Genomic DNA, 17537 nt, shown 5'->3' with positions numbered 1-17537 from the left:
CAACAAAGCCCAAGAAGTGCCTTCCCTGCCAACATTCCAGTTTGTCTGAAGTTTTGGATGAGAACCTTTGGATGAAACAGCTTTCTGGCAATTCTTCTCTTGCTGAAAGAACAAGACAAAAAGCGATGAGAGAACAGAGCTATTCTCTATTACAACTTCAAGCCTTATATACAGGGATATGCACAGAGGAATTAGGATTCTGGGTGTATATGAGATAGTCTCCCAAGGGAAACAGGCATGTCATGCAGCTTGAGAGATTGTACAGCTTGAAAATAGTAGAAAACATGATATGGAATCGTATGCTAGGAGATAAGATGCTTTTTATTCCCATCTGTGCTTCAGGGGTTGAATTGGCAGCAAATTCGAAAGCCTTTACTAGGCAACAGAAAAGATCAAGAAATATAGTATATGCATAGCAGGGCTTTTGGCAGAACCAAGTGCATGTCCTAACTGGATAATGGAAGCAGGATCTTGATGAACAGCAGGCACTTTCCAGATGTCTTGTGTTTGGTTTTTTTTTTAAGATCTCATGCTATGTCTGGTTTTGCAGAGTCTTTATGGACAATAGATTTTTGACCTATAGTTAAAATGTCTTTCTCCAAGAAAAGCCCCAACCACTATTATTTTTCTGGCATCTATTCTTGTGTAACATATGGATGTGTCCCTCTGCGGAGGTTGTGTTGTCTGTCTCAGCTGCTGTTCCACATTGATAAAAATACTGGTTCTCTTCTCACTTGTATATATTAACAGCTTGGGTGTAAGTGAACATATATGCCACAGGTTCTGGAGACTTATGATCTCCAAGGGGGAAAAAATACCTCTGTTTATTATGGTGTCTCTCATGTGGTTCCCTTGTGCAGCTGACAAAGGGGAAATTAGCAGATGGTGTAAATCTTCTCTAGTTATTAGCAGGCAGCACTATCGAGTCTATATGTTTTTCCTTACTGCAGCTAAGTCACTTCAGAAGTTTTGTAACCTTTCTCTTTATCTGGTGCATTTGTTTTTTGATAATCTGTTTTTTCCTCTACTTTGTTTCCTGACAGAAATATGCCCATTCTGACATTAACAAACCCCAAATTTACCAGCCAAACAGAATCAACCAGCCAATCCCCAGAGGCAGAGCAGAGGAGAAAGGAAAAATCATTACATCTTTCTGAAGTAATGTCCTCTGGCTGCTTAACCCTATCAATGCAGGCTCACTGAGCTGCTCCCTGGGGAGTGTTCTGTGATGCTGAGTGTTAACAGAAGGAGTTGCACACCAGGATGTCTTGCCCATGTTTTTCCCTTTTTTTTTTGGTTGTTCTTTTCTTGTGTGTGTGTATACATATTTATATATAGGGATACAATATATATTCATCCCCATAGATATTGGGAACAGGATTTGAGCTGGTGAAACACTCAATATTTTCCCTTTACTGAAGTGTAGCATCTCCTCTCTTCTGTTTACTCACAGTCCATAAAGATGCAGTTGTTTTGAAAATATACGTGTATTGTCTTCCTATTTTGAAAGGAACATGTTTAAAATGGGAGAATAGATTTTACAGTGCATATAGGAGCTCTTTAAAAAGTAAATTTTTGTATTACCTGTCAACAAGGTGCAACCCCAAAGATAACTGAGCAGTGATCATCAGTAGATCTGGGGGTGATAGAAAAATTTCCTGCTAATACTCCTCCAATACTGCTGTCTTTGGAGAATATTTCACCTTACAAAATTATAATTTAATAATAAAATACATTGTTTATGTTTTTCCACTGTTTACGTATTAGTAGGTAGGCAGTTAAATATTAACTAAAGGTCAAAGAAGCTAAAGAGTGTGTAGCATGGGAGGGTTTCAAGAAGCTAGGCAGAAATTCATAAGGGAATTGTATCTGGGACTCAAAATTCAATATACTTTGCTGCTGTTTGTAGAAAGTGATAAGATTTATACCTGGATTTTGACTTCATGCAAACTTCAGTATCCTAATGGCTGGAGTAGCTGTCTTTCACAAGGACTTTGAATGTGCACATTGAAGCCAAGCAACAGCCTGAGAGTGGAGTCTTCCCTACTCATTATGAGCTGTGTCAGAAGAACGAGACATCCAGGGAGATGAGATGAGATGCTGGCAGGGTAACTGTGGTTTGCTACAAGGCAATGTTGCAGCCATTATTTTGTTGAACTGCAGTCTCAGCTGTAACTCAGTCTAGAAGATCTGTGCAATCCTGTGGTGTATCTGCTGCATTTCCTTTTCTATACCATTTAGTTGATGTCAGGTTGAGAAAAATCACTTGTAGTGGAGTCTATAAGTTCTGCATATCAAAGAGTGGATGTGTTTTGTCGGTGGGTTTTGGTTTTCCACACGCTGACAATGCTGCCACCAGCTCAGCAGAGCGGGCTCAGGGCCTTTGCTGTCACAGCTGTGCTGTACAATGTTGTGCCACTTGCTGTGTTCAACAGGGCACCTTTGTTATGAGCACTCTGTGTTGTGCTTTTGAGATTCATCTTTTAGAGCAGAAAAAAAAGACAAAACCATAAAAACAAACTCATAAATCACATTCAGTAAAAGCCAGAGCAGTTTGCTCTGCATAGGCAGACTTGTGCAGAGTCCTGTGCATCACAGCACACACAGGCTGTCTCTGCCTTAATGAATCCTGTCAACTTGCTCTCTATCATCCTTAGTGTTATTCCCCAAGCAGTAATGGCAAAATACATTACAGCCCTAAAGGACACTTTTCATCCCTAAACTTTAGACTGTCTCTTCTGTAGAATGTCACATTCTTTAGTATTTAATTTTCAAAAGTGATAAAGTAAATTAGAGATATAGATCCCATCTTCAAAACTGAAATAAGGCCCCTAAAGTATAGTGAGGCAGTTAGGTGGATTTTCCAAGTCAGTGTTACCCTTCAATGGTGTTGCAGACACAAATGGTTTAGGGAGTCAAGCTCCAAAGCTCAAGTGGTGTAAGATGTGTCTGTGCATGCAGGTGTGCACAAAGTGGGGTTGCTCCCCAAAACTGCAACTGTGGCATGAAAGGAAAGAGCCCAGGTGAGGTGCTGGGTGTGAGGGGATGCTCAAGAAGGCTGCAGGAGTTCAGTGGAGAGCATCGGTTGTGACAATACCACACAGCTCTCTGACCTCTTCACAGGGACAGTGGAAAGTAGCAGCCAACTTGCAAAGCCAGTAAGTACTGAGGGCACAGTAGTCCAGTCTATTTTTATGTGTTTCAGCTGCATGATTTTTTCACTCCTGGTATAAGAGGGAATCAACAGGCTGCCTCTGCGCTCAGCAGCCACTGCAGTCTCCTGCAGGATGTGTATGAAAAACTCCTGCTGAATTGTAACTCTGCCTTGAAAAGAGGAAGAAAAGCAGCTTTGTTGACGTCTCTTACCCCTGTAAGGATAAAGCAAAGCCTAGCTTCTCTTCACCTATGGCAGAAAAAAAAGCACAATTAATCATAGGATCATAAAATGGTTTGGAATGGAAAGGGCCTTAAAGATCATCTAGTTCCAAATCCCTGTCCAAGTTTTTGCAATGTTTCTGTTGCTTAATGAAATAATAAGTAGCAGGTAAAGCACTCTTTCCTCTGGGGATCAATTACTTCAAGGAATAAATTCGCTGAAATTGGCCCAAGTCTCTAATAACAGCCACAGTGATCAAAATGTCAGTGTAAGCCCAAATCCCAGAGGGTGAACTTGAGGCCAGCTGCTGCATGCAGTGAAAAGAATGTGCTTCTGCTCAGGGAGTGTCAGTGGCTCCACTGACACACCTGCTGCTAGGGAGCACTTGTGTCCTATCAGATAATGCTGCCAATGGCCACTGAAAGACTTGGGATTATTACTGGCTTTCAGTTCTTGTTTGTAGCTCAACCTCAGGTTAAACAGCAGCAACACTACCTGACATTCTCTCTTCATTTGAAACCATCACTTTTGATACCATATTGTTCTCCCAGCATTATTTATTGTGAGGGATGCACACAAGGCTTGGTGTGCAGGTTCAGAAGATGACCCCTGCTAGCACATCAACCCCTATTAACAAGCAACAATGCCTCTTGCCGTGTAAATGCAGGAGGAATTGCCAAGGCAGCTAGAATTGACTTAAATAGACAGGATGCAGCTGTGTGTAGCAGTGTATTACAGAATGCATAGACAAAAACTGAATTCTAGCTCTGAATTCTAGCTTTACTAACAAAAAATAAAACCTTTCACAGAATGATTGCTTGGGGATGAGAAATTGTCTTCAAGTTCCCTGCAGAGAAATAGAGGTACATGCCTCTTCATGCATCCACAAAGGACCTGACTTAGTACAGCAGTGCTTCATGAACTGAGGTACAAATTGCATCTAATTCTTTTCTGATATGTGAAATGGGAGCAGCACTAGTAGATGGGGGTTCTGAACTAAGCCTCTGGATAGACTGAATCCAAAGCTTCCCCTTGCCTGAATGGGTCCCTTAGCTCTGAAGGTGAAAAGTGAAATTTAAGGGAGAACACTATGCTGTTGAACAGCACCATTATCTTGTTAGAAGAGGGGCTGTGGGATGAGAAGGGCCTCTTCAGGGAGCATGGCCTGTTCAGGATTGTTTCTTTGGCAGATTCTGACATAGGAAGAATGCCCAAAACTAGGATCAGGTTGTCACAAAGGGCTGTCACTGGGGACAAATATATCTCTCATGCTGTGCTAACATGATAGGGCCTGCACAGCTGAATGAAGTGTGTCAGTTTCTTCATGGTGCATCTTCTGCAGAAATGCTTGCTGCATCCCTCATTGCATTGACAGCAGCTTTTGTGCAGATATGGGGTTTAACCAGTACCCTAATTTGGTCCTGGCTTTCATTAGTCCCTGGACGGGGAGGAAGGGCCTGGTTGGCAGGTATGAGGATTCACCCAGCTTGCAGGCTGAGCAAAATCTGAGCCTGGAAATGTCTAAAGCATGACGCATGAATTCTAAGATTGTTTTACACACACTTTTCAAAATAGAGCTGTATGACTTTCCCACTGATAAAAACAACAATGTTCACTTTTTGGTAATGTGGTGCTCCTCCTATGATCACATTTTTAGCAGCAGATGATATATGAGATTATATAGTTTAATACAATAATATTGCCTATTTATAATTTTTGTTTAGCAAAATAAAATTATCTATGTCAATTAGAAAGATGATATAATTACAGTGAAGACTATATTTATCATTGGAAGTCCTCCATGTATTCAAGTATAGAGACCAGGATTAAATGAAGTGCTCAAGATTGTGTGCAAAAGGGATTTGTGGACTAGGATTATTTATTTAGTACCCAAGATTCAATAACCATTCTATAAGAACAGACCAAAGCATGAGTCTTTTCCCAGATCTATTAAAATCTAAAGTTGTGAGTCGTGGAGACACCTTGTAGTGTGAAATCTCATGAGACCTGATCCTCTATTTATATAAACCATCTCATCTTCAGTCTGTGTAAGCTAAGGACCATACTCTGAAGATTTAGTCATGAGAACATATGGTTCCAGGGTAAAGGGCTCTAAACCAGAAGCATTTGGCTTTCAGACTCCACAGCTCTGTGCAGGAGCACCATCCTCTCTTGGCAGGGCTGTTTGCAGTCACTGCACCTGTGTTAGAATCAAAGAGCCATTATGGAAGAAATGGGGGTGAGAGCCCAGTGCCATTCTTGCTAGTGGTGTCAAAAGAGTCAGGCTGTCAGAAGAGAAAAAAAAAAATGTGAAAACACAAAATCACATTCCAGTGGGTTTTCACTGGAAGTTTTCATATACCTGAAAGAGCAAAAGCTATGCTGAGGCGCTTCTACTAGCAAAGCAGTTGGCCCTTTTGCCATCTGTGATTCCAGTCAGGAATTTGCTGCTGGAAACAACATGTGCATAGATGGAGCTGTAACAGAAGTTGTGTCTGCTGCAGGTTAGGCTTGTGTTCCCCTGGGCTCCCCAGGCTTTCCGGTGGGTTCCAAGGCCACCGGAAAAAATTCTTTTTTCTGGCACTGACCAAACTCTGTATGTCTCTCCTAAGCCCTCTGGCAGAAAGGAGCTGTTTCTGTAGTTGTATTTGAGGCAGGGAAATGCTCCTGTAACAAAAAAATGGGGCTTTTATGAACTATTTCCTGGCACCCATAATGGTGTATATTGAAAATGAGATTTTTCTGCTGTATAAGAAGGCTAATTCTGGAGACTTTTGTATTGATGTTTTCCCTCTGATAATGTGCCATGCTTCCAAAGACTCATAAATTCTCTAAAGAATTTGCACCAGGTCGTGCATTCAGTGGATTCTGAAGCTGGATTTCCCAACTCCCTGTTTCTTCTTCTGAAATTTATTCGCTATCATTTTAGCAAAGAAAGGAGAAGAAGCTACCCAAACTCTCTACCAAGGTTGTCAACTTTATGAGCCATTAGCACTACTAAAAGACTGTAAGGACTTTCTGTTCCAGCAGGCTTGGTACACAGATGTTGTGTACAGGATCTTCTCTAATTAATATATAAAATTTTTGAAGCAGTATACATCAGTGCTTCATTTGCTCTGGCTGAGTAGTTGCAGTGCTTGGATGTGTCTGAAGCTTATTGCAGAACTCCCATGCATTCATGAGGATCAGCCTCTGCCCTTGGGCATGCTTACCTTGTTGTTGTTTTTCCTCAAAACGTTAATTAACTGATCAAGTGGCACAAGGTGTGCGTGGTGCCTGGAGGCTTACAGGACACAGGAAGTTTTGCTAGGCTGGCAATCCCTGTGTATCTTGTATTGCATATAGCAGGCAGTCATAGAGTCACAAAATGGTTTGGCCTGGAAGGAGCTTCAGACATCCCCCAGCTTCTCCATAATGCAGATTACATGCAGTTGATTTCCAAAGAACCCCTCATTCACATTGGCAGCGGCAGAACATCCTTTGTGCTGATATGAGCCCCACTGGCTGCAGTGAGATGCTCCAAAAGCTCAGTTTAGACTCAAAAAGTGGCCCAGTGATACAAGTTTAGGAATGAGCCAGCAAGTTGGATTCACTTAGAATCAGTTTTATTGCCAGGTAAGAAATTCATAGTAATATAGTGAATACATATGTTTACAAATAAACATTCTTAAAAAACAAACAAACATTTTATTGTAGGAAGTATTATTGGTATCATAAACTCTGTAGTTAACAAGTATTAACACGGGTTTACTTACAGAACATACAGTTACTAAAATATTTCCACATAAAATATGCTCAAGTTACACGAAACCTGTGTGAATTAAGAGTGCAGCTGTAATGTGTATCTAAAGCATATGGATTAACAGCAACATTCCATAAAGGGTCAAATTAAGTCAGCCAGTTGTGAAGGCAATAAAGATTAAAGGAATAAAAGTAAGATAGTGGAGAGTCTGGGTTGTGTGCAAAGTATTTGTCTTGTGGGCTTTGTCTACTTCTGATAGTCTTAAAACATATGATCATAAAATTTAGCAGCACGCTTATGGAGAGATACCGGTGCTCTCAGGATGCAAATCAATCTTGATATAGCTAAAAAAAATGGTATCTCCATTTAACCAGATTTCAAAATCTTAGCCCTTGCATCCTTGACTAAGCAGAAGCATTGTCAGTTGAGTACAGTAAGAAATGCCACTTCCAGTTCTTCTTACAACATAACAGTTCTCACTCCTCCCTGAATACTCTTCCAGACCTAATCTCCTGAAGAATTGACAGCTGGTGAGAATGCAACTGTAGTAGGACAGCTAGTTGGGATTTAGCCAAGTGACTTGTGTTAGGGGAAGGACAGGAATCACTGAAAAACTGAATGCATCGCCTGCCACCCCATCCCAACTCTGTCTCTTTGTGGATGTGCTGAAGCCTTTACAGGCCCAGGACTGTGAGTTTGCTACCAGTGCCCAGTTCAAGTGGTTTTACTCACACAAACCAGGCATCCTGCTCATCAGAACCACAGTCAAGACCATGAGTCCAATTGTTTGTTTAGTTTAACCCCAGATCTCTGATGTTTGAGGCTGGACCAGCCTCTTCCACCACACAGCCCACCAAGAGGGAACACCACTAGAGAAAGCCAAACGATAGAGACAGTATACCAGATAACATTTACTTGAACTACAGAGAACTGCCATGGCTAAAAGCAAATACAAAATGAGAGACTAGAGGGGAAAAGTTGAATTTGGGAAAATGAAGGGGCTAACTAAATAGTCCTGACTGTGCAACCACTGCATGGAGATGTAGTCCAGTTTCCTTTCAGAACAAACAGAGGAGGCTGAGCAGGGCAGAACCCTTGTCATCCTTAGCAAAACATGAGGAAATAGCTTAAAGGAACAGAGGGGTCACTTTGAAGAACAAGACTGTCATTGAACAATAGTAATACAGTAAAGGCACCACCCACGCTTAATTTCAGTCTGAAGCAGTTGAAGATAGGCAAAACATTTAGGTGAAGAAAAAATCCTGACAGTCTGCAAAGTGAGAATAGTTACCATCTGCCTGAAAACAGGAGGACTGAGAGGGAATATTCTGATGCCCTTTTTCCCCCAGCAGCTTTCTGTGTCATGTGAAGTGTCTCTTCTTATTTTTGAGGTTCCCAAAAATTTCAAATCAAACGAAGTAAACTGAAATGAAATCTTCTGCTGTTATCATCCTGCTGAATTCTCTACCAGCCAGAAAGGTCCCATATGCTCTTAATCATAACAGTCTTTATATCCTTGTGAAAGTGTCTTTGTCCCTTAATTTATATATATTTTTTGCGTTCTCTATAGGATAATGTGAAAGTACAATAGTAGATGTTAGGGATCGTACCAAGATGGTTGCTCTTGGTTTTTCAGAGGTCTAGTGATTAATAGGTTTTATACAAAATTCCTCTCTGAAATAATATATTACAGTATATTGGTCTCTCTCTCTCTTCCTCTGTCTCAAGGCAGGAACATAGTGTAAATGTTTAAGCAGACATAAAGTTTCTCTAGATTGTGCTACTTCTCATCATGGATTTTAGTTTCAAGTAAAAAAATTTAGTCACAAGGGTTTGTGTTCCATTGTGAAATACAAATGGAGTTTGTAATTCAACCTTCAGTGTGTATTGCTGAATGGTATTAACCCACTCTTCGGCCTACAGCTGGCTGGATACCGAAAGTGTCCAGGTGGAAGTTCCTTCCTTCTGTTTCCTCTTTTTTTTGTTGTTTAATTTCATTTTTGTTTTTTTTTTTGCCTTTTGGTTGAGTGTTTGTGTTGTGTATACATTTGCGTGTGATTTTTAAAGGATTTCATTAGAAAAAAAAAAAAGAGAAAGAAAACAAACTCAAACAGTTACTTCTGTCTTGCTGTTGGTTATGAAGTATGGCTGTGGGCCCAGGTAGTGCTGGCTGCGGGTGGTCAGCGGGTCGCTTAGCGTCGGGTCTCCCATGCCGTGCTTGCCCTTGTTTGGGAACGCTTGCCGCCTCAGGGAGGGGTCGTTGGGGTCCCAGGTCTTGTAGTGGGAGTTGTAGCCCAGGGGGTGTGTGTGAATCTTGCCCATCCTGGATTTGCCGTTCTGCCTGGTGAGCCCGCTGTCGATGGTGTAGGCCCGCTCGTCGTCCAGGCGCACCGGGTGCAGCGGCAGGCTCCCCTTGGCCGCCAGCTCGGCCAGGTGCCGGCGCTTGGTGTAGAAGTCGTCGTTGACTTTGTCAGCTATTCGGGGTCAAAAGGGGAGGGACAAAAAGAATCAGTTGGACACAGGAAAAATGGTTTGCGGTAGGTCTTACACAGCTCTATCTGCAGACCAGAACATTTACAGGTACATCAGTAAGAGAAATCCACACCACCTCCAGCCCTTATTTTGGCTCTGGAGTTTTGGATGCCATTGTGCCAGGCTTTCATACATGCAGACAAAACCCTGTTGCCCTTGACAAACGGACTGTCCCTGCCCCAAATCACTCAGGTTGTGCTGATGTTTACATTATGGCGAGGAGTCCTATGAATCTCATCACTGTTCATGTCACATAGCACAGGAAATTCGGGAAGCCTACAGAAGTACACAGGCTTTCCTGGGAATACTGCGGCATATGGGGTCGCATTGCTGTGAGAGAGCACATCCCTTTAAATGCAAAGTGACTCGTGGGTGTTTAACCCAGCCAGCTGTAAGGTCTCATGGTGTGTGATTAGTTGGACCCATTTCTGTTCAATAATGCCTCAGGGCAATATAAGAATGGGATCTGTGCTCCTAAATGGCTGGAAGGTCACTAATGCTTTATGGGGCTGAAAATACTTTGGGTTGTTGAAGGTTGGGTATTTACCCTGTGATTTTGCAGGCCATGAAAATCCGAAATTCCAGGTTCTGACATAATTTTCTGGGGTCAGTGCCACTAAGAAATACAGCAACAGCCCTGCCAACAAATACTGCATTGCAGTTCTCAAATCAGGATTTTGCCCTCTGTGATTTCCTAGGCAAATGTCTTCCAATGCACGCTTTTGCTCAAGTTTGTTATTGCTGGCATTTATTTGGCCTTGCTTGAAAGTATGAACCATGCTTAGGAAGCTAAAGGCATTCTGCAGCAATCCAGCAACTCATTTCAATTTTGAGACTGAGGTTTAAGGAAAGCTTAACTGAATTTCATTTTTTAAGATCTTTCCTTTTTTGTAAAGAGTGTTTATTTTCCCCCTTCAAAAATTTAGATGTTAATTTAAGATAGTGCCAAATACATAGATCAACTGGCAGTGTGTTAATCAGCAGTGGTGTGCTTGGAATATATTTTGTGTCAGCCTGGATTTGACTTCTACCGTGCCCTAGCTGGATCCATCCGTTTTCCTTGAAGCCATGCCATGTAAGGCTTCTCTGCAGAAGTCTGGTGCATGTAGCTGTCTCTACAGCTCAGCTCCTTTTGCCTTCATGAGGTTTTTAATTCCCTGCACTGTTTTTTATGTAGCTTCCTTCTTTTTCTCTCACCCAAGTATTCCTAGGAGGCTTTTGTTGCACTTTTTTCTCCCTGTCTCTAGTTCTGAACTGGATCTTTATGCAAGGCGGGGAAATTCCCAGGAGCATCATATTAATCTTCAAGATCAGGCTTCAGTTGTGCATCCCCCTTGTCCTGGCCCCTCAACAGGGAGGAATATTACCAAAGGCAGCTGCTATTTATTATCTCATGACATTTTTTGTATAAATGACTGTGCAACTGGACTCTGCTCTTAAATCCTTAATTGTGTCATTAAAGAGGTGTTTCATCTCCAGTGGGCTGAAATTGCTCCTTTCTGTGCTGTCAAATTGGGCTTTGTGTGTTTTAACCAACTCCATCTGGTTCCATTTCCAGGCATTGAGTGAATGCTTTTCTATAGCATACAGGTGTCTTCTGCTGGAAACAAATCACAGAATGTAGATAATGGCCCGCTCTCACTTCAGCCCAGGGCGTGCAGTTGCAATTGCTGATGGACCTGTCATGTGTTACAAAGAGAGTCTGTGAAGTTCTGCTTTGATTTTGGAGTGAGTTGTTTCATTTAGAGAGCTGTAATCTGAATAATCAAGAAGTTGTACCTATTTCTCCCTGAAAGAGCTGTTTCCAGTTCTACATGTGGCTTGTCCTTTCAATTTGTTAATATTCTCTGAATGTCACAGAACCATTATGAATAAAAACAGGCTGGAAATGCATTTGCATTACTATTATCTCATTAATCTGTTATCAATAATTGAAAAAAATGGTTGCAGAAAAGGCACTGTGAATATTCACACAAGTCTTCATTTATATAAATTTTTACATCAAAGGCACTGCAGGCCAGCTGTTAGGGGAGTGATGTCATATGACTTAGACCTTGGCTATTTATGAAAAGTCACACTAGCTTCCATAATTCAAATTCAGCACAGTTAATTATGTCCAGCTTTTAATAGAGATACATTTGTATGCCTGTTTCACATTTAAATTAGTTTAATTTGCATACAAAAATTAAAAATTTAGCTAATCTAACATAGGAAGAGAGTAAATGTATAAATTTGTAGTTTTAATTTTATATTAGTTATGTTGCATCAATTTGTCTTCTGTAGCCAAGATCTTTAATCAGCTGCAAGGTAAATAATGACTTCTCTTTCTAGAAATAGCAGTGGTGATGCAGCTATGTAAATAATGACCAAAAAATGCAGATTTTTTTATTGCCTGGCTTTTCCTGCCATTTTCCCTTTTGAGGCCACAACAAACTCACACCACGTCCTCAGCTTCTGTTAACTTTTTCACTCACCCCTTTTCCCACTGCAATGGTTTTGGGTCTCTGAATTTTATCAGACATTAGATATGCCACTCATATCTCCAATCACATTGAGGATGATGTCCTACAGAAGAGTAAATTGTATTTCTGTTGTATATAAAGGAGCCCTTCACTGTTGAAACAGGGAAGAAGAAATCAGCCTCACAAGGACTGTGCCTCTGACATGTCTGAAGTTGGTTCTGACCTTGTTAATGCCATGTTATAATGCCAGATTTTCAACTCTTTGTTTCTTATGGAAAACCACAGAGAAGGTGAAACAATTCTGTAAATTTGGTTCCATTAAAGTTGCTTTAACTGATGTAGTCCATTGTCCCTTTCTAGGGACTTCTCAACTGTTCTCTGGAAACTGGGCTTGAAGGAAACAAACCAGGATGTGAACTGTAAATCCTCATCAGCAAATTCAAGCAGAAAGCTGGCAAACAGCTGCCAAGTGGCTGATTTTGTGTTTTGTGTGGGAGAGCTGCTGTTTGTGTCCTGATCGAGTAACACTTTGCAGGCTTTGCCTGCGGACGCTTCCCTGTGCTGGCAGTGGAAGGCAGCCCTGCGCCGAATATTTCAACCTCCCTCAATCCTGGTTTGTTTCTGCTTGCACGGGCAGGTGGCCACACAGGCACTGGTACCAAAAATGGGGGGAGGAGATAGCATTGTAGCAAATAGGAGCAAAATCAGCAGTGATAAACCTGAATTGTTCAGTTGTTCAAGAGAGCTTTTGGCAACTCTTAGCACCGTCGTTCTTTCGTGCAGGTTTCATAACAGCAGTGGGCTGTGCTCTGTGTGAGTGACCTGATGCTACTACAGTCTAGAAACAAGGTTTCTTTCTTTTCATTTTCAAAGCAGAAAAGATTCAGAACAGTAATATTGAGCACAGTTTTGTAACAAATGTTTTACCAAGAAAAGTGTATTAATAGTATCGTGAAGCCAACTACTTTAAAAATCATCTGTGAATCTGAGGGAGTTTGTTTTTCTTCTTAAGCAGACCCTATAAATATTTTGCGGACTTTAAACATCCGAAGAGATATTTTGGAGTTAGAGGATGGACTTGTTATGTGACCTTAGGTACATGACTCAACTTCCCTCTGCCTCGGTTTCACCTGCTGTAAAATGAGCTGTTAGCACATTGGAGGAGGAACTTGTGTTAGGAAGTTGAATTGCTATTTGTAGAGTATTCTGAGATTTTGGATGAAAGGTGCTATAGAAGTGCCTTTTCCATTGCTTCTGTATCTTGATTGGTAAAAAATATTATTTAAAATATCACTGTTTTGTTTGAAAAAGGAGTAAAAAAATTATAATTGCAACATTGCAAAATAATAATAGAAGGGCTTTAATTCCGAGTGTTATTGAGTTCCTTCTTCTTGGTAGCTAATTACAAAAATGTTCTCAGTTTCAATATTTCCGTAAGGCTTTTACTTCTTTAAGGTACTGCACCCATTTAGTTACTGTTTTACTGTTCATCTGGAAAAAATTGATTTTTTTTCCAACCTTAAGTGTGAGCCTGCTATGACATGGAAGTTTCACATCTTTCTTCATAATCCATAGTTATGTAACAAAAGCATGGAAAACAGTGAGTCCCTTCCTAAGTAAATACCATGGATAAAAATGTGTTTTCTTGAATATCAGTGGCAAAAATCCTTGTGGCTGCCAAAGGGCCAGAATTTCTCAGTGAGCTTATTTGAATATAAGCTGTATTTGAGAGGTAGCTCTGAAACTGTGTAATGTTCTGTTCCCCAGCTTAAGTAGTCATCAACATCACTGTGTAAGCACGTGTGGCACAGAGACCTCTGACCATGCCTTATCATTGTGAATGCTTTCTTTTTCTTGTAAAATGTTACACAGGAGTTTAACTCATTTCCTTACTGACAATGCTCTTATCTCTGTGGGTCCATGGCTCTGAGTACTCACACCACTTACAGCTGTGGGAGAAGGCAGAATCCTGAAAGACAGTGCTGTCCTACAGGTTTTGTGAAAATGGGCACCTAGGAGTGGAAAGAAGCCTCTGAATTGAGAGAAGAGAATCCACAAAGGAGTGAGCCCTTATAAAATCTCTAAGGGCACTTAAAAAAACCCAAATCAAAACTTCCGTGTGACCTTACAGTCACAGTCAAAGATATCAAATTATGTAGGAACACTGTTTCTCACTAGATGTTTGCAGAATTGTTTGTTTTCTGAACATATTTTAAGGACTAGTTTGTGAAATGCAGAGCTTTATTCTAGCCAAAAAGACTCTATTTCAAATGAAGGGCTAGAGATGAAGAAAGCAAGGCAGTGGAAAGTGCTGAGGACAGGAGAGCAATGGAATTGCATCAGTGACACACCATGGTACAGCTGAAATGCAGTCAGTGCCTGTTTGTGGGAGGCTTGTGAGGCTGTCTCTGTTATGTACAGCGGTTTGTTACAAGGCTTTGCTTCCACAGCCATGGGTTTGCCTGGTGTCATTACCTGAAGCTGTGGGAAACTTCTCTTTCTCTAAGTAATGAAAGTGAAAACTCAAGGAAGGACAGAAGGGTAATGAATCCTGACTCAGAGGCAGCATGAGAATTTTGCCCAGGGAAATACTGGGCTGCTGCCTCTGGTGGTGCTGTTGATCCTCTCTGAGTGTGTGATTGCTTATTCATTTGCCTTTCCAAGCTAGCATCTAAGACAATATGTTCAAAGGCTTCCAGGACATAAACCAGCTCTGTGTGAGAGTTCTTGCAGGATTTCATCTGAAAATCAAAGTATCATTTGTACGTTAGCACAAGTTTATTCTTGGGTGAGGGAAAAAACTCAGAGGTTGTATTAGCTGCCCCTAGGTATGGATTGGATCCAATAAATTCACAGGAAAATGTATTCCATGCAGTAAAACAAATAACTATCAGCTGTGTTTTGAATTAAGGGGCTCACCAGCTATCACGGACCATGGAAGCATTTGCTCTGCATGATATGAAGGGGATTGGGAAACAGAATGCATGGGGAAATTTCAGCAAGACAGGATTCTGTTGGTAGAATGGGGAATGGCAGGATGGTGTGAGAGATCTGTCTGTGGCCATCCTTCTCATTCTTGTATTGAGTTTTGAAAACTCAGAATTCAGCCTGTGGCCTGCATTGATTTCTGTCCTAAATATTTGGTTTTCTTCTAATACCATTTTGCCTTTATTCAAGACATTCTGAAAATGAAGACTGTTTTATATCTTTAGATTCTTTCCCATAGTTTTTATTTCCTACTACTGACAGAGGTAAAGAAAAACACATAGTGCATAGAACCCCTCATAAGTTTTGTAGAACTTCTTTTTGTGGCTCAGTGTTATTCCTCTCCTGGCCCCCTTTACCACTTCATCTATTTACTGATTTCTTACAGTGATCTGGAGAGAGACCAAGCATGAAAAAAAAAAACCATATCAGCCTTTTCTTCTCAGACATTGTTTGAAAAGAGCTTGTCCACCTCCAGACACAAGACTACATTTTGTTTTCCCAGTGAAATAACATTATTTCAAGATATGAGACATGAAAAAAGATAAATATGTAGGCCCAAACATTTCTTCTCTTCTTTTGATTATCTTTGTGACAGTTTATGAAAGGCTGAGGAGGCCAGAATATTTCTGTGTTTTGAGACACATTAGGAATGGTTTAGGACAGGAATGCAATTAGACTGGGTAAGTGAAGGCTCCAGTCTCAGCACTGCTCTTTAACCCCACAGCAAAGTCTGCTGCCTGCCTGGCATCAGTGAGAGTTTGATGGGCTCCTCAGGCATCGGGCAGGATGTGTTTCACCAGGAGCAGGGCTGCCGTTCCCTGCAACACAGGAGCAGCCCCATGGCTGGGAGCAGAGTGCCCCTCTTCTGACAACGTGCCAAAAAGCACAGCACTGCAAAGTCTGCTTTTCTCTTTTTCCGAATGTTTATTTACTGGGGGAGTTTAGGCAGGTTTCTCCTTGGACATGTAAAACAGATTTTCCAGCTGGGCTTTGTATACTTGCCTGCATTGATTTGCATAGTATTAAATTGCAATATTTATGATTCAATTTTGCAAAGTGCTGCAGTGATATTGTGATTTGGTTTTGATCAAAATACTCCAGATACACACACATTCTGCCTAATCTAGGGACCACTGGCATGCAGATACTCAAATCCAACCAGTAGAAGAAAAACAGGACTTTTCCTGACTAATCAGGATACAGGCTCTGTGAACCTGGAAACAAATGGTGGCTGAGTCATGTTAAAATAACATTAGAATTGTAAATGTTTTTAGCAAACATGAAATCTGTTGCATGCAGATAGACAAAGATCACACTGCTTGGTTGTAACCTCAAGTGATTTAACATTTTAAATTCAAGCACCAACATGCTAAACTGCTGGTTCAGTATTGTACAATGAATGACAAATTTTAGAGGAAGTAAGAGCACCAATTCTATTCTTGATCCAAAGGGATGAAATTGTAAAAGTTTAAGAGAATTATGTATTAAAATCTCTGACTTTTCTTTGAAAATGCAGCCAGTGGCGTTCCTGTAACTGTAAATCTGTTTTTTCATTTTTTTTTTCCTAAAGCCCTCTAAGCTTGTGGCTTTCATGGCATCTACAATGGCAAATAAATATGAAAAGTTCTACTGTGAAATATTTATTTCATTTTATCTCATTTAAACATATTTATCAGGTTTTTTACTGGAAACCTTATATATGGTATGAAAACTTGCCTTTTGGAATAGAAACTATCTAAGGAGTCATGCTGTCATGCTTAACTTCTGAATAAAGCATGACTGCAGCATAAACTGATTTAGGAAAGGAGGGTTTGGCTTGCTTTCTAAAAATGCTGTCCAAAGCCAAAGAGGTTAACACTTAGGAGATTTGCTTAAAAGGCTTCTTCCACTTCTTCCAGTAATCTTGCTTGCTTTTTCACTGGGTGGTTTTTAATGCTTCTCAGGATAAATCTGATTGTGCCAGAACTTGTGCAATGCTTCCATACACCAACAATAATTGTTTGTAACCTTTTTGGTTGGTGAGGACTTTCCGTTTGTGTGAGGATGGCAGGGGCATTTGCTCTGCCCACAGAGGGGGCACAGCAGAGCAGAGTTCACCTTGTTCTGCAGGGGGTTCAGCATCTCAGAGAGCCTGCTTGCTTTCTCTTCAGGTGTCAATTTACCTTCTCTAACGTTGACTGAAAAAGCTCTGCTATTCCTGACCACGTTTATTTGTAACAACCGCTCTTAGCATGAACATAATTGAATTTTCTTTTCACACGTCGCTGTTGGCGTTCTCCTGTGTGCTCGGTTTTGTTTTCAATTTTAATACTTTTGATTGATATTTTTGTCTCTTTTCATATACTGCTGCTTATAACTCTTGCACATATGTCTGAATCAGCTACAGATGAGCTGCAAATACCAGATGTGATGACATAGGAAGCTGCATGAGAGCACA

At 40.9% G+C, this 17537-nt stretch overlaps 1 protein-coding gene across 1 annotated transcript in view; it reads right to left on the bottom strand.

Moving 5' to 3' along the window:
• Positions 1 to 6964: 6964 nt before the first annotated feature.
• The window catches only part of SHISA9 (shisa family member 9), a 176675-nt gene continuing 166102 nt past the window's right edge, over positions 6965 to 17537 (bottom strand). The window contains 1 exon segment of the mRNA XM_005487664.3: positions 6965 to 9592. Coding sequence (XP_005487721.2) covers positions 9225 to 9592 — 368 coding nt within the window. The 3' untranslated portion in view covers positions 6965 to 9224.

This window comes from Zonotrichia albicollis, chromosome 16, assembly GCF_047830755.1.
Source record: "Zonotrichia albicollis isolate bZonAlb1 chromosome 16, bZonAlb1.hap1, whole genome shotgun sequence".
NCBI lineage: Eukaryota > Metazoa > Chordata > Aves > Passeriformes > Passerellidae > Zonotrichia > Zonotrichia albicollis.
This window is presented reverse-complemented; position numbering and strand designations above follow the sequence as displayed.